The sequence below is a fragment of the Cibotium barometz genome, chromosome 6, assembly GCF_041138505.1.
Source record: "Cibotium barometz isolate CiBa-2024 chromosome 6, ASM4113850v1, whole genome shotgun sequence".
NCBI classification, from domain to species: Eukaryota; Viridiplantae; Streptophyta; class Polypodiopsida; order Cyatheales; family Cibotiaceae; genus Cibotium; species Cibotium barometz.
This window is the reverse complement of record NC_141051.1, coordinates 5548751-5567539: the sequence shown is the minus strand read 5'-3', so window position 1 is coordinate 5567539 and position 18789 is coordinate 5548751. Positions and strand designations below refer to the sequence as shown.

General features: G+C 40.8%; 1 protein-coding gene across 1 annotated transcript; it reads right to left on the bottom strand.

Annotated features, from left to right (window-relative positions):
• Positions 1-13967: 13967 nt before the first annotated feature.
• LOC147637374 (uncharacterized) lies at positions 13968-15230 on the bottom strand. The gene has a single exon (XM_086798839.1). It carries the CDS (start codon positions 15228-15230, stop codon positions 13968-13970), a length of 1263 nt encoding a protein of 420 aa, XP_086654965.1.
• Between the last annotated feature and the right edge of the window lie 3559 nt (positions 15231-18789).

Below are 18789 nucleotides of genomic sequence, written 5' to 3'. Positions count from 1 at the left end.
GTTCAAGGGTGGAGTCCTTTAGCAGCAGCAACGAACAAGACGACACTGGCTTGTGGGTTACAAGCACCTTTGCAAAAGGAATGTGGGTGACGATGCGTCCAAGCACAAGGGGAGCCCACAAAGTCTCTCGCAGATACATAGGGTTAAAGTCACACCATTGGAAGGGTCGCATAGTGGATCTCAAGCAGGGGGCTGACGGAAGCAAGCAGGTGATGATCCAACACGTCTACAAGGCATCGCAACTCCGTGTTGACAATGCCAATCACAAACGCTTTCCTGCAAATTGTAAGTTTTATTTGTGCTTCTTGTTTTATGGGCTGCACTGAGACATGCTAATATCATTTCATGTTACGGAAGCTTGATTTTTTCAAGTGTGTTCTTGTAATGTTCTGTGCAGACATCTTTCCGTCGACATTTGTGGAATGGGAGCCTTTAGAGGCCCTTTCTGGAACCTTTGAGGCGCACCACTTTGAAATCGGCAAGCTACTATATACTGGTTGTTCAACATCAGAGCTTTTAGAGCGCTCAGTTTTCTTCTTTCATGCAGAGTATATTGTACCCATGTCAAGAGATGGTTCTGGGACTCTACGGAGGCTCCCTACACCAAGTCTCACGGACCATGATTGGCCAAAGCCCGACAATACTTTGGTTGCACTAACCAGACGTCGGATTGAGATTGATGTGTGCAATGCAATGAAGTGCACCTATGGGTCACATCGTGCGACTCTCACGTTCTTCATGCCTTTACATTTGTTTGTGTTTTTGTTCAAGGAGGCTGATGTTCACTGGACTCCTACAATGTGGATTGCAAAGGGAGGCACAGTAATGAGTGCCTTTTTGCCACCTTCGTGGGATTTGAAGGTTATTCAACATCAGGGTGACAAGATAAAGTGCATGGTGGTGTCGGAGAAGATGGTCGTTCGGTACCAGCTTGGAAAGCAACAACTCTCTATTATCTTTCCTTATAGACGTTGGCTGGAGGCGAATGGCAAGCACTCGATTCGGACATCAACGATGCAGAACAGCTTGATGTACATGTTAGCACGCAAGCTGATGTGTGGGATATCGTAGTAAATGCTGATTGGAATATGGCGAACCTAAGGGAGTACTTAGGCCTTAGGTTTGCACTGAGAAAGGTGACTTTTCATTTGTGATTGATAACACACCTCTACGTAAGAGGAAAGAGGCAGCTTACTTTTGTAAAAGCATTCCCTTCCCCAGATGTATCCATATCAAGCAAGCTATGTAACAGATTTTGAGAGATTAATTCAAAACAATTTTGGCTACTCGCAATTTGCGTTCAATTTTGTGCACTTTTAAGTTTTGTCGCGTGTTTTTATTTTTTTGGAGGTTTTAAGTGAGTTTTTAAACATAAAAAAAGTTTTAAAGACCTCTTTATAAGTCACTTTTGGCCACTTTGAGTTCATCTCCTCACTCTCGGCATCTTTGCGGTCCCCTCGCCTTCTTCGCTACTCAATCATGGCCACCCCCGCCCAAGCTCTCCTATCTCAATTGCACAAGCTTGACCTCGGTCACTTGATCGAGAAGCTTGCACCCATCTTTCAGACATCTATTGACATGGAAGGCACCGCCGAACTCCATAATGACGTGTTTGGGTCGTTCACTAGCTACATGGACACATACATGGCTGAATATTGTGTCAACTTTGAAGACGAGGAGGGAACTTGGGTGCCTGTGGATCTTATCAAGCATACCTACAAAGCGGACAAAAATTTCAGGTTCAGGCTTGCAAGATTCCTCAAAGGCCTTAGTAGCGCATATCTAAGGGAGGAGGAAGAAGATAACCTGGTAGGTCTTGGAATGAGCAACATTGGCACAAGTTTTTTGAGGTGGTACATGACTCTTGCCCTCCTGATCTTAGAGGGAACAGAGAAAAGCAAGGGAAAGAGGAAGGCCACTCCTCCAAAGAAAGCCACACCTTATCTCTTGATCAAGGAAGCTGACCCAAAGGAGGAGATTGTCACCCCAGTGCAAGAAGCATCTCTTGCACTTGTGACTCTGGCGGAAGAGCCGCAAGCTGAGGCTGTGAAACGGGACATCGAAGGGGACGATGTCATGGATGAAGTTCCAGAGCTCGAAGTGCGAACTCTACACCCCATCATAGTAGAAGGTGTAGAGTTCTTATTTTTGGATGACATCGCCCATGTCCTTGGGCTGCACCAGGATGAAACTCTCTCAGTCATTGCTATGTACGCGGGCATGCGAGACACACAACAGCCGTCCAAAGATGATGACATCCACATTGACTTCAGTTCCGCAGATGTCACAAAGGTGCTTGCGCTCCCGGAAAATCATGCCTCAATAGAGTCCCTTGTGGCAGAGACTCTTGTACAAATATCCCAGTGCAAGGATTTCTACGAGAGTGTGCCAGAAACTAGCTTTGCCCCTCACAAGCCGCTTGCCATTTCGGATTCCGTCAGTTTCGGGAGCATCAATATTAGTGATGCAGACCTTGCAGATCATGATGATGCCACTGAGGTAGTACACCCAATTTCTTCCCTTCTTAATTTGTAATTTTTTGAAGTCAACTCATTCTTCTATCTACTTTGTAGACCGCAAGAGAAATGGACTGGTTCGCAAGCCGAAAGGGTGGAGCACGAAAGGAGGTGGAGGGGAAAGATGCTGCGCTATGGCACTACATCCCGAGCTTCAATGCCGAGATGCTTCGCGTAATTCACAACGACTTTTCAAATGATGCGCAAGCTGAATTTTTGAAGTGCAGAGCCCTAAGCGCCATCCTGTCTGAAGCCCCTATAGCTCAAAATGCCCATAAATGTATTCTTGTAAATAGGGAAGCAGCTATCTATAGCTTTGGTGATAAAGGTTCAGGGTCTTTCCTAGGATTTTGTGGCCTTAGCCTTGGACAAGGCATCACTGATGCCAAAGAGATAGCCGAACGCATTGGTGACAAACCATCAGTAAAGACTCTCACCCACGAGGCTTTCACCAAGCTCATCAAGCGAGTTGGCTAGATCCAATGTACTCATTTGCCTTCTGTGAAAATCAAACAATTAATGACATCAAGATGTTTTTCGAGCTGATTTTAAGTTTTATCTTCTTGATGTGTTTATATGTTGTTGTCGTGTCCTGTCATGATGTTTCAATCAATTTTTGTGAACGCTCGTCTGTGAATCAAACAATTAATGACATCAAGATGTTTTTCGAGCTGATTTTAAGTTTTATCTTCTTGATGTGTTTATATGTTCTGGTCGTGTCCTGTCATGATGTTTCAATCAATTTTTGTGAACGCTCGTCTGCCACCGCCCGTCCGACTTTGGCTCGACTCGACGGGCCGATTTCTCCCGCGTATGGCCCCAGAAGGGTATATCAGCTGTGCGGGGTGCGCCGGGGCCGAGGGGGGGGGCCGGTGGTCGCTCCGTGGAGCCTGTGTGCCACGGAGCGACTTTTGGCTGTTTGACCAGGCGGGGTGCGCCGGGGCCGAGGGGGGGGGACGGTGGTCGCTCCGTGGAGCCTGTGTGCCACGGAGCGACTTTTGGCTGTTTGACCAGGTCAAACAGCCAAAAGTCGCTCCGTGGCACACAGGCTCCACGGAGCGACCACCGGCCCCCCCCCTCGGCCCCGGCGCACCCCGCACAGCTGATATACCCTTCTGGGGCCATACGCGGGAGAAATCGGCCCGTCGAGTCGAGCCAAAGTCGGACGGGCGGTGGCAGACGAGCGTTCACATGAGGTCGAATGTACATAGCGACAACAATTACATGCAAAAGACTACAATTACCTTGACAAGACAACAATCACTTGCAATAGAAAAAAACTTTTCTGAAAATAGACATGGTTTTTCATTAATCAAATTGAGATTACAAAACACGGTTTGTTGCACTACAAGGCTTCCCCTATCTAGTGAAAGAGAGCTTCCTCTCCACGGATACGCCTAGCTAGATGAAGATCAGATGGCTTCAAAGTGACGCGTTTTGCATGCACCATGCACAAAACCGCGTCTTGGAAAAGCGAAACCAAAATATCCTCGGCACCTTGTTGCAGAGCACCTAGTGCCGCCGCTTGCACACGATTGACATCCCGGCGCTGGTCGTGGATAATCTCTTTGACGAGACGCCCAAAAGGTGCCTTTGGAATAATTGGTGTGCAGGTCTTTTGATATTTGCGAATTTCTCTAAGGGCAACTGTCCCTGGTCTCCACCTTTGCTTCTTCTGCGTTGTTGGGGGCGGTGGTGCTTGCGCGTGGCGAGTCCAAGTTGGCGTGTCATTTTTAAACTTCTGTCGCTGCTCTTGGAAGTTATCGGATGGGGGTTGTGTGCGTTTAGGAATGGTTTTCCCCTTCTTAGCCTTTGCAGGTGTTGGAGTTTTCTTTGCCTTTGCAGATGGAGTCTTCGGAGCTGCTGGCTGCTCTGCCTCCTTCCTTACTCGCTCCTCTTCATCTTTCCTGTCTTTTTCCTCACGAAGCCTCCGTGTGTTTGCTGCCCTGGCTTCTCGTTCAAGCTTCTGTCTCTTATTTTCTACTTCCTCAGCTGAGAGTTTTCTCTTTCCTTTACCAAGTGCACGAGCCAAGACTCTGTCTAGCATTGCATTGACAATCCTATTGCTCGGCAGGTGCTCCCTTTCTACTGTGTCTTCATTTCTCCTCTTTGTATATTCTGCTCGAAGACTTTGTATAGCCGCTTCCAAAATTGTGTCATCTTTGTATCCGGCCATTCGCAGGTCAGCAACAAACCCGTGAGCTTTTCTGTTAAGCCAATCCTCCTCCGCAGCAAAGAATGCTAATCTTCTCTTGTTGCTTGCGGCGGCCTGAGCTTCTTCTACAGCCTTCTTATCTGCCTCCGCCTTCCTAACTGCCTCGTCTTCTTCCTCCTTCTTGGCAGCCTCATCCTCCTGTGCTTTCTTTGCTGCCTCGTCCTCTTGAGTTCTGACGGTCTCTTCGGCTTCTTTTCTTGCTCTCTCAGCTGCCTCCATGTCCTCTGCTTCTTTGTGTAATCTCTTTGCTTCTTGGCATTCTTGGGCTTCTTGGGCCTCTCGCTCAAGTCTCACACGCTCAGCTTCCAGATCCACTTGGGCTTGCGGGTAAATGTTTGGGATTGCAGTTCTATGTGCCACCGGTAAGGGCCCGAGGTCTTTGAAAATGTCATCCTGCGTATTGGAGGGAGGATCATTTGGGGGCTCCATGTGCGTGAGATATTAGTGCACGAGCGAGAGAGAGAGAGAGAGCGCGCGCGAGAGAGTCAAGGGGAGAGGAAGAGAGAGAGCTCACAAGTCATGACTTTTAAAAATGACTATAAAACTCATTGATATTTATAGGGGGCCAAAATTACAAAAAAAGTCAATTTACAAAATGAACGCGCCAAAAAGTGGCAAACAAGAATTATTGGGTGGGTAACCACACACGGCCATTTCTTAGTCGACCACTGTGCCATTGCCTCGCTCTTTCACGTGCCATTGACGCATTGCACCCTTCTCTTTCGCCTTGCACCTAACACCTTCATGATTTTGCGCCTCAAAGACAAATTTCCGGCTCGCTTTTGGGCCTTTCTCCCAGTAAGTGCACGGTAAAACCAATTGAACATTTCCTGAAACGCATTGCTGCGAACCTTGCCACCACCATGACCCGTGTTCTTAAAATAGGCCGCCTTGGCTTGGTAATGTGATCGTTCCATGCCTTGGTTGCTCCAGAGTGCAAGAGACCCATATTCATCTAGAAAGAAGGAACTGTGCGCATAGAGAATATGCATGTAGTGTGTTATATGAGTTTCCCCCCAAGCATCGATCATTTCTTCTGTGAATCTGTCAATCGAAGTCTTGAATGTAGCTATCTCTGCTTCATCAAGATACGGGCGCTCAAGAAGCCTCATCATCTCATCACAAGCTTCCCACACATGTGCACGCTTCAATCCTAGTGTCGCCTCATTGCCTCGATAGGTTGTTACATCACAAATCTGCTTCCATAATTCAAAATGTGTATGGCTTTGAGCCTCACCATAGTTTGAGAGCAGGTGTCTTGCTTTTGCACCACCCATACATATCTTATTAGGGTTATCTTGGGTACTTGATGGGTTTTTGCGATCCTTAGAGAGGGTGACAGCACCTGCGTGAAGCCCCACGGATGATAAAACAACTTCAAGCTCTTGGATGCCTTGTTCTCGCCGTGACTCTGGCTCCATGTTCCAAGCATAATTGATGTGGAGCATCAACAATTTGTCCAGAATTCTAAGTCTTGCGTGCAAGGTACACACATGTACTCGCGACAGTGGAATTGAAAGAATAGGGTTCCAAGTAGCATCCTCCTCTGCGCGAGATGGTGCCTTGCTTTGATTGCAGCTCATAATTCCATTGAGCCAGACGTGCATACCCTTCCCTTTTTGTAATTGATTTGAGCCCTTTGCACTTGCCTGCTTACGACCTTTCACCTTGGTTGCTTGTTTGGCCTTCCCCACTGCGACACTTGGCATCCTTGGATGACAACAAAAGATGCATGGAAACAAAGTGTTAGCACCGCTTTTAGTTCCCAACATGCATTTGAGGGTCTTGAGATCACCACCAAGGTGCCACTCTATTTCAAAGTGACCAGTGCCAGGCACATGCAAGACTTCACCATTTGATTGCCTGTGTATCACTCCTTGAATACCTGTACGGGTGAAGTACCACCTCAGACTGTCATGGTCCTCGTGCGGAAGGGTCCATGCCGCCTGCCACCATATGTTCTTCTCAGACTGCACTCCAAAGTAATCTTGCTTGCGTCGCTTTGTGTGCAAGTTATTCTCCGCATCACCTGTTTCATCTTCGTCGTCTAAGCTCTTTCGCTTCAATGCCCTGCTCATGAGTGTCAGACTTGTACGTTCCACCCTTTGGCTCTTTACAACCTGACATTCATCCAATTTGAGGACAAATATAGCCTTTCCATCTGTCTCCTCTAATGTCATATCATAAAACTGAATCATAGCTCGTTGAAGCGCCTCCACCTCGACGTAAACATTGTTAAACTTGTTGTAAGCAAAATCTTTTGAATTTGACATTGGCATGCTACCATCCACCCATCTGTAGCCGCCTAGCAAGTCGGCAATATTGTTGTTTGCTGACTTCCTTGCCATAACTATACTGTATGGTGTTGGAAGTATAGATCGTGTCATTCCTTTGCCTCGTAGACGTGCTGTGATGCAAGTATACAAAGCCCTGTATCCCTTATCACTGATACCTGCTGTGTCGCACACAGTGAGCATGTCAATGGGACTGACAATCTGCTCGAATTCCTTGAGAAAATACTTTTGAATCCTGTCACGCAACGCACCATTTACTGGATTGGTTATCATATTGATTACTTTCTGCTCTGGAATAATGTGCTCAAGGATAGACTCCTCAGTATTGGAACAACCTAATATTGCTTTAGCACATTCCCTGGACATCACATAGTTCAGAGTCAATGACATAACTATATGAAAAAGGAATGTAATGCTAGTTTTGAAGCTGTGATTACCTTGTTTGACGTACACGTCGCTTGCGAGCCCCCCCATCTTTGGAAAGAAGACTCAGAGGCTTGCGCTTTCGCTGCCTTGCATTATATCCCACGGGGAGGTGAGTGAAATGATCGACACGTCGGCGAAGGTTCCGAGTTGAGTTTCGAAGACGGAGATAGTTCTCTATAGCTCGATCCCTCCTTTCCACACCTTTATCAAGCTTCATCTTCTGCTCTGCATCCTCCTTCTCTAGATCCTTGACTCGAGCCAGCATATGTTCCTTTGTGGCCATGAAAGTTGACGCACATTCTTCCTTTTCTGCCTTGCATAATTTTAGAAGCTTCCTGAGGTGATTTTGATTTGAGAGTTCCTGCAAGTACAAAGAATAGAGCCTCTGACAGTACCCTAAGAAACCATTATAACCATCACCCAAGAAGCGTACGACCTGCGTGATATTACGAAAAGGGGGAGGTGCACCAGTCTGTGGATCAAGGGGATAAATGCTTCCATCAGTCCAAAGATCAATGGCTTTTGCACCTTGAAGTTGTAGCACCTCAGCAGGAATACATCCCTTCGTTCGATTACTTCGCATTGTGGCATACTCCTCATCTAAGTCCACGTGTAAGCGAAACTTTGATTGCTTGTTGGTGATGTCCCGTAGAGCCATTGTACCTAGCAAATGGAGATGGAGATGTAGATGGATACAGAGATGGAAATGTGGATGGTGATGGAGATGGAGATGTAGATGGATACAGAGATGGAAATGTGGATGGTGATGGAGATGATGGAGATGGAGGATGGAGGTGGAGGATGGAAATGTGGATGGTGATGGAGGAGATGAAGATGGAGATGGTGATGGAGATGGAGGTGGAGGAGATGCAGATGGATATAGAGAAATGGAGGCTTTGAGGAGATAGATATGGAGAGCTTGCTAGTGATGGAGATGGAGAGCTTCAGCTTGCAAGGATGTGTAGATCTGTACCTTCACAGGAGGGGATGGTGAGCTCTTCCATGAGAGCTGGTGGAGAGGATGATAGATATGGAGAGCTTGCTAGTGATGGAGATGGAGAGCTTCAGCTTGCAAGGATGTGTAGATCTGTACCTTCACAAGAGGGGATGGTGAGCTCTTCCATGAGAGCTGGTGGAGAGGATGATGGAGTAGGAGGTCCAGATCTGCAGGCCATGGCTCCTAGAGAGAGAAAAAGAAGCCCTTACCCAAGTAAAACACCCTAAACGCGTTTTAGAGAGAGAGTGTAGAGAGAGAGTGGGATCTGCAGCACCTCCAAAAAGGGAGGGAACAAAGTGACGAAAATTTTCAAACATTCTTTGTGAAAGGTACTTCACTACAAGACAAAAAGGCATTTAGGTCCATATTCCTTCCCAAGGACAGAAGATCTAATGATTAGATTACCTTTAGGCCTATTTTCTTTTTTGTAGAAAAGGAAAAATGCATTTTCAGGCCTAGGCCACTAGCTTGGTCAAAGCTTGATTAGCATTTTAAGCATTTCACTAAGTGTCCAAATAAAAGGGCCCAAGAAGACCCCAAACAAGTCCTAATGGAGATGTGATAAGATGTGATAAGATGTATATGGGATGTGTTAGGGCGAGAATGGATGTAATATGGATGTGTGAATGTAGATATGGATGTGAATGTGAATGTGGATGTGTATGTATGGATGTGTGGATGTGGATGTGGATGTATGAATGTGAATGTGGATGTGTGGATGTGGAAGTGGAAGTATGGATGAATGAATGTGGATGTGGATGTATGCATGTAGATGCGTATGTATGAATGTGAAAATGGATGTATGAATGTGAATGATGTGGAAATGGAAGTGTGGATGTATGAATGTGGATGTGAATGTATGCATGTAGATGTGTATGTATGAATATGAATGAAGATGTGGATGTGGATGTATGCATGTAGATGCATATGTATGAATGTGAAAATGGATGTATGAATGTGAATGATGTGGAAATGGAAGTGTGGATGTATGAATGTGGATGTGAATGTATGCATGTAGATGTGTATGTATGAATATGAATGAAGATATGGATGTGGATGTATGGATGTAGATACGGATGTGGATGTATGTATGTGAATGTGGATGTATGAATGAGGATGTGAAAATGGATGTATGCATGTGAATGTGGATGTATGAATGTGAATCTGGATGTGTGGATGTGGAAATGGAAGTATGGATGTATGAATGTGGATGTGGATGTATGCATGTAGATGCGTATGTATGAATGTGAAATCGGATGTATGATGTGGACGTACGAACATGGATATGTATGTAGAATAATGAATGTGAATGTGTATGTGAAATAATGTGTAGTCTATATGGTTGAATTTGGACTAGATTTGGACCTAGTTTGGTTCCTTTTTGATTCGGTTTGGTTCCATTTTGATTTGGTTTGGTTCAAGAGAGAGGAGAGATAAAAATATCACATTATTTTTGAGTTTAAAACTCATTCAAGCATGTGAATTAGTCGCCTCATTGAAGGCCCTCCTTTTCCTTACAGATGTGTCAAAAATGGAATCATTATACCCAAAATATCTCATATTTTGATATTACTCATAGTTTCTTACTAATAAACCTTGTACATTTTCAACTCTTCATCTTATGTGAGCATTGAAGGGACTCCCTTCCTTACATAGGTGTCAAAATGGAATCCTTATACCCAAAATATCTCATATTTAACACCATATTGGGGAATTTGGGAATTTCCTAAGTCCCACTTTGAGAAATAGACCTATTTTTTGTGCATTTTGTATAGAAATATTTGTATTTTTATAGCCAAACCTAAAAGTTTACCTTATCTATGAGAATAAAGCAAATTAAATGTTGAAAAAATAACTAGAAATCTATAGAGTATGTGTGTTTTCCTAAGGAATTTCTTCTTTACTTCACTTTATATTAATACATGATGCTTGGACATCAATGCATTCTCTCTCTCTCTCTCTCTCTCTCTCTCTCCAACCCTTGACCTTTGACTACATATGCATAGTCGCCATACAATATAATAGTATGGTTATAATTCTGGTTAGCTCTTTCTAGTAAGTTGGAAAGAATATGTATGTGTGGTTAATAGTCTCGAAAAGAAAATCCCAAAAAATATTACTTAGAATTATTTGAAATCAAAGCACACTATATTCTTTTTGTCTATATTTGTGCTGAATGTTTCTAAGTTGGAAAAAGGATATCTACGTTACCCTTGAAAATAAAAATCAAAACAACAATAATGAGACTAATTTGAGATTTAATATATCTAGTATACTTTGCATTCATACTGCAGTCATTTAATATGAAAGCACAATTGGTATATTTTTTCATCAAAGCCCGTTCTCTCCATCAAAATATAGTTAGAATATCACTCTTCCACGATGATCTTGTGTACAAAACAATCAAGTCTTCTATGAAATCACAACCCAAAAACCTTGATGTTGAAAGAATTTATAAACACCAAGGTATAAGTTAGAGACATGAATGTATTGTTGCCTTGTCACATCATTTTTGCGGAAGGTAAAATTCTAAAGTTTTTTAATGAAGTGTCTAGCTACATGACCACAAGATACTTCATAAAATTATATTTTTGACCGTGTGGCCAAATATCACAAAAGACAATATTATAGGACTATTGAATTAAGAAGCAACAATGCATATAGTTGCAATGAACATTTTAGAATATATTTCCATACACACATGCTACAACACTTCCCACATTAATATGCATATAGGACATATGTGTAGATCATACTTAGAAAAACATATTTTAAGAGGAAAAATATTCGACCATGTGGCCAAATATCAATAGACACCAACTTGATACCTTTGATAATATGAGTCATGCCAATATTTCAATCAAAGCAGTGCAATTGCAATTGGCGCAAAAGCATTGTAGCTATATGATACAAAAAAAATTCTTCCTGTTTATTTGACCATGTGGTAAAACATCAAAAGATCCAACACTTTAGACAAATATTTGGATCAAAGTAATGCAATTGGAATTGATTCAAGCATTCTAGCTACCATACAAGAAACTGCTTCTTCCAATATAACTTCAACAATATACTTGAAAATAAAATTCAAAACAACAATACCGAGACTAATTTGAGATTTAAACTTTTCTAGTACATTTTGCATTCATGCACGCATTCATTTAATATCAAAGCACAATTAGTATACCTTTTCATAAAAACACATTTTCTCCATCAAATTACATTTAGAATATCATTCTTCATTAAGGAGCTTGTATATAATACAATGAATTCTTCCATGAAATCACAATCCAGAAATCTTGAGCTAGTCTCTCTGAACGCATTTATAAACACCAAGGTACAAGTTGTAGAAAAGAGTGTATTATTTTTGTGTCACATCATTTTCATGGAAAGTACAATTTTTGAAGGTTTTTTATGAAGTGTCTAGCTACATGACCATTTATGTAGTCGTCCTTATATCCTAGCTGATGAGCAAGTTGCATTGCTTCCATATCCTTTAGAGTAGAAACCAAAGGAATCCGCTTTAACCTCGATACTTGTGAGACACCCAATGGATGGGTTGGATGAATTGAGACTCTTGATGATGATCCTTGTACAATTGATGATCTCTTCAAGCAAGAAGTGATTGAAGATTGTTTCATATATATTCCATCTCCACGATTGATGTTCTTGGGTTGTACTGATGATGAAGATGTAACAGCATTATCATCTCCTTTAAGCCATGTGTCAATCACAACCTTGGATTGTGTGTACAACTCATGTCCATATTGAACTGGCTCAAGTCCATATCGATCAAATTTTATGACTTCACGTGCATCATGGGATCCACTTAAGCGAGTCAAGTAGGGTAGAAGTTCCTCAATCAAGATTGAGTCTCCTTGGTTAACATCAAATGTCTATGGATAGATGCAGTTCTCAAGAGGGTTAGGACACCCCTTGTAGGGACTATCATCTATCAAAATAGTCTTGCTATGTTCACAAACATTGCCATATTCGTTCCACACATACTGAAGGGGCTTGAACATTGCTTCCACCCCCATCTTGTCTGGCCGATAGATGATCTTGAGTGGATGCGTATGGCATTTCTCCTGTCCCCAAATCATGAAAAAAGGATATCTCCTTTTTGCATAGCTCTCCAAGCAATTGATTATTGCGATGACATTTTTGTGTGAAGCTGTAGACCAAACTCCCACTTGGAATCTTGCAAATGTAGCTTCAAGAAACTCAATGCATCCTGGTCAAAGAACAACCCATTGCTTGCCTACTCAAAAACTTTGGAACCTCTTTGATGTGGAAAAACAATGTTGTAAAAGAAGACCATTGAGATCAAGTATCACACATAGTTTGGTAGCACTTTTCGCCAAGGCCACATCACTTACTTTGTTTGCTCTGCTCAAATCTGCCAAATATGCAAATAGACTATTCTTAGTCAAATTTGAATCATTCTATCATACAACACAAAGGTTAAGAACAAAATAGACATCTAGTCTCTTACATTTTTTTTTTCATTTTAGAGCTAGTAAGCTAAGATAAAAACATTATATATAGTTCAATAGGGATAAGTTTATTGTACTATTCCATATGTACATTGTATAAGACATTAAATTTAATATGCAAATAGTATGCATGGATGGTAGATACTTCATCAAAATATATTTTTGACCATGTGGCAAAAAATCTCATAAAGTAATATTATATGACTATTGAATTAAGATACAACAATGTATATAGCTGCAATGAACATTTTAGAATATTTTTCCATACACACATGCTACAATATTCCACATTGATGTGCATGTAGGACATGCATGTTGAGCATACTTAGAAAAACATATTTCAAGAGAAAAAATATTAGATCATGTGGCCTAATATCAATAGACACCACATTGACACCTTTGATAATACAAGTCATACCAATGTTTCAATCAAAGCACTGCAATTGAAATTGAAAAACTCAATGTAGTTGTATGACACAAAACATTTTCTTCTAATATATTTGACCACATGGCAAAATATTGAAGGACACAAAACTTTAGAGAAAACCAATACCAACATTTGGATCAAAGTAATGTAATAGCAATTGATTGAAGCATTCTAGCTATACCATACAAGAAAATATTTCTTCCAACATTATCATGTACTTCATACTTGTACTTTAATACAGAAGCACAAACTTTTTGCAACCAATTTTAGGTACAATATGATGAAAATATTTCTAGAAATAAGGACTCTTAAACAATAAACACAAAACTGAGAGAAATAGGCTTGTAAGGCTTGCTTTAGATAGCACCACAAAATGAGAAAATATGTAGGAAATGTTATGTCATGAAATCATCCTCCAAAACACAAGTTCAACCTTACACCATAGTGTTCTCATTGACAAAAGTTAGAGATAGAGAGGTTCAAACACCTGAAGTAGCCTTCAACCTCTCTTTCATAATAATATTTGCTATGTCTTGGCTTGATTCATCCACACCCTCCGGCGGTAGGTCAAGAGCTAGAGCACCAATGGGAGGAACCTCTTAAGCACTTGTAGGTGGATTGGCGCTCTCATGGGCTCTCCAACATGCCGCTTCAATCTCTCTTTGCTCTTGACTATTGCACACCACTGCAATAGTCTTCATGTGATGTTCCAATGCGAGCGTTGATGCAACACCACATGAGAATATATCACATACAACCTCATGTGCATCATTGAATGCCTTGATTGTAGCCTTGATGACCTTCTTTTTCTTTCTAAATATGGCCTTTGCAATAGTTTGTTCTTCTTCAAGCTCTCCATCCTTTCCTTCTTTGTCAATGGCTTCAATGGATTCATTATCCAAAATGCATGGCTTGTTGGAATTTCCAACATATCGATCTAGATTGATGAAGCTTTTCTCCATGGTCACAAGTGTCAACACAACAAATGAATCCATGGCCCCAAAAGCAAGACTCTTGGCCATTGGTAGGAAGTCAACACTTCCAACTTGCATATGGTACTTGCATGAAAGATTCTCAAGGGCCTCCTCCATAGCTGCCATTTGTTTGCGGTTGAGAAATGACAACAAAATGAATTGTTTAGGCTCACATGTCATTTTTAACAATGTGAAGACCACCTTTCCAAACATGATAGAATCCCATGTCATGCCCCCAACTCCATGTGCCGCTTCTAGGACAACCACACCAATGGTAATAGGATCTTTATACACATTGTATATAAGATCGAATGCCTCAAGGTTGCACCCCACAATATATACTTGCCAAGATAAGCTAGTAGAAGAATGAAGAGGATCTTGCTTCTTCACAATAAGAAAGTTCACAATGTCTTTTGCACCATTTGGCAATGGTCTTGCATCAGCCCCACGTGTGAGCTTTTTTGACACCCAATCACTGCAAACACCTAAAATCTTTGTGTATACATCGTTGGTGATGTCGTATTCAGCAACAAGATCTTCCCAACTCTTCATCATACTATTGCTAGCATGAGTTGAGGCATTGAAGAGAGAAACTAGCTCCTCATGGAGCACCCTATCTTGCTTGATTTGCTTTGCCCTTGTCTCCATGTCAACTACATCCTCTTTGTCCCATTTGTTTCTAAGAAAGACGATGTTTCCATCATTAACTTCCTTTTGTAATGTGAGGATGTCCCCATCCTTTAGACCCATAAGGCAACGAAAAGTTGCGGGAGAAGGCTGCCTTCCCTTCTTTGTGGTGGTATCCTCTTGAGATGAAAGCTCCCCCTTTGAGTATCTCTTCATGAGGGTAATCCAACCATCAAATATCTCTTGTGTGCTCACTATCATATGACAATCACGTGATGCACACTTTTCTCCAATGTATTCTATAAATCTCTATCAAAAATAAAAATATGAAATGAGAAAGAAAACACCAAGCAACCTAAGGTTGTACATCATTACCTCCCATGGTACTCTTTGAGGACTACCCTTTGGAAGCCCTTGTTGAGGTTTTGGTGGAGACCCAAATGCTATCCATTGATACCTTACTTGTTGAAGTTGCTCAAGATAAGGACCATTCTTCATAACATTGTGGGATTCCATATTTGTCATCCTAGAAAGCTCAATGCACATTTCAGCAGAACAGTCCACCAAGATTCTTGCATTCCTTGTGGCATATAGATGTTTGGTTGCTAGGCATCGATGAGTGCTACTTAGGATATAGATCTTTGCCGCATGGATTGAGTGAAGACCTGATATGATCCAATAGGAGTAAGAATGTAGCTTATCCACTTCCCACCTCGTCACGATGCATGGGTCGCTTCACATCACTCTCCTCCAAAAAGGGCATGAGGTATGCTACTGTTGCTGGATTCATGGGATTCTTTACAAAAGATGATGTCAACTTTTGCACATAATCCCAACAAAGTGTTCTATAGGCATATAAAGGTGGTGCCTCATAGCATCTACCAACATCAATAGGAAACTATGTGGTTGAGCCAAATGGAAAGTATTTTTACCATCCTTTTTACCCTTCTTCTTAACCATGTCTGGAAAGTCAAAGGTTCTTTCAACACCCTTGACTTCAAGTGACACCAAAGGTGTTGCTTGGCTTACTTGTGCCTTTGAAGATTGGTTTGTGTTGTCTAGAGGAGTGTTAGGAGGTACACTCACACCAAGAGCCTGTGAGTTTGAAGCTATTGATTGTGCTTGTGCATCTTGAATCTTTGTCCTCTTCTTTGGTCGAACACCATGTTTTGTAGGAAAAAGAAGTTCACTATGCTTGATAGACTCAAATGTAGCTATTATGTCCTGTGTGCCTGATATCTCCTCTGGGAGGCTCCAACCCATTGCTCTCAAAGAGTATACTTCATCCTCTTTTATATGTGTAGATTGAAAAGATAAGGGATCCAGGTTGTATTCAATGTTCTTTCCCTTGATCTTTACTACAATACATGGGATCCCTTCCTTCCCAGCACATCCATCCATCAACCCCTCAATGATCCCAACTTGATCATATGTTGAATCCTCAAGCTTTGAAGCATATAAAAGGACATTGTTTGCCCTTTTTCCTTCTTTGTCATAAACATCCATAAACCAAATCCCCACTAACTCCATCAATGATTTGATTCTCCTTCCTTGCCGAAGTAGATTTCTTTGCCATTGAATAAACCTACATAAGTACAAAAAATAAGATATATTAGAAACAAATCTCAAGTTTTGACCACATGGCCAAAGCTTTACTCAATAGTGTTATGATTGCCATATGCATGCATAGGATTTGACCAATGTATGTCCAAATATCATCATAGAAAGGGTTTAAGTTAGAATTTAACCATATGGCAAGATATTGCATAGAAATATTAGGTTTTGACCACATGGCCAAAACTTTATTCAATAGTGTTATGATTATAATATGCATGCATAGGATTTGACCATATGGCAAAAACTTTTCTCTTTCTATTTTTACTCTGAGAAGGAATCTCTACCTACTAGCCTTGAGGCTTTTCCATATACAAGTGATCTTGATCCATATACAATTTCAGAACACAAAAAGAACCATCTTTGTAAGCTAGGTGCTCATAGATTTTAGCTATAATTTCATGCAACAATCAAACACAGCTGAGCATGGATTTTATCCATACTCTCATGCCACAATGAAAGGTTTATTTGTAATGCCAATTTTCATGTAGACATGGTCATAGGTTCATCATGGACCTATTATAGTGGAAGTGGCCAATTGATAATTCATATTCATGGGCTTTTGAAGAGATGTCTTCTATAGAATTTGACCATGTAGAAAAAACTTTGCTTTGTTTAGTTTTAATCTTAGAAGACACCTCTACTTGGCCAACTTCCTTGAGGCCTTTCAATATACAAGTGATCTTGTAATTAAGATGATTGAAAAAGAATTTTAGAATAGAAAAAGAACCATCTTAGTAACCTAGGTGTCCATGGATTTTAACCATGATTCCATGCAACAATCAAACATAGGTGCTCGTGGATTTTAGCCATACTATTATGCAACATTGAAAGAATACATGATTTTCTTACTTTTTTTCCATAATTTCAAATTTTGTTTGACATGAAATAGAGAGACAATGTGTTACATGTAACAATTGAGATACAAAGATTTGACCACAAGGAAAAAGCCTATGTGTCCCAAATGTTGAATGTAATAATTATAAGGTTGAATTTGACCATATGAACAAATCTTGTGACAATGGAGAGCACTAATGTTAGAGATCACTAATGGATATATAGAAGTGAGCATGGATTTTATCCATACTCTCATGCCACAATGTTTGGTTTTTTTGTAATACCAAATTTCATGTAGACATCGTCATAGATTCATCGTGGACATATTGTCATGAAAGTGGCCATTTGATAATTTATATTCTATGTGTAGCATGGGTTTTTGAAGGAGATGTCTTCTATAGAATTCGACCATATGGTAAAAACTTTGCTATGTTTGGTTTTACTCTTAGAAGACAGCTCTACTTGGCCAACTTCCTTAAATCCTTTCAACGTACAAGTGATCTTGGATATAAGATGATTAAAAAAAAATTAGAGCACAAAAAGAACCATCTTAATAACCTAGGTGTCCATGGATTTTAACCATAATTCCATGTAACAATCAAACATAGGTGTCCATGGATTTTACCCATATTATTATGTGACATTGAAAGTATGCATGATTTTCTTACTTTCATCCGATTTTAGTCTGATATGCAATAGAGACACAACATGTTACGTGTAATAGTTGAGGTACAAAGATTTGACCACAAGGCAATATCCTATGGCTATTTCAGAAAGAAGCTTTCATATTGACCATGGCTTTTGGCCACACAGTCACTTTTGTTTGAAGCATCATATAACCAGAAGTATATTTTTGTTACCTCTTTTGTAAGCACAAGTATATGTGTGTCTTGAAAAAGTCATTTCATGTGAAATGCATACATATACAGAGAATTATTCTACAATGTCCAATTAGTCTCTATTGTGCTACATGGATAGATCACTATTTTTTGCATAGCGAGTGATTACACATATGTGCAAGTAGTATATAGAAGTACGCTTATACAAGCAAGGTCAACGCAGCATACAAGAAGAATCAGCAAGACAGAAGCATTCTCAAGGGACAAGGTCGCATCTTTGCCATAACAAGAGTGTTGAAAAACCGATCAAGGTTAGTTTCATACTTGTTTTCTTATTTCTACATTGTTTGTTTTTTCAAGTAGGCTCTTAGTCAAGAAACATTCTCGATTTTAAGAAAACTGGGTGTGAAGTTAACCATATTTTTATTTTTATGTCATGAATGTACTATATGATCTCATTTATCTTACTAGGCTAATTATGATTAAGAAAGATTAATTATGTAATTAAGTATTATGAACCAAAAAATCAA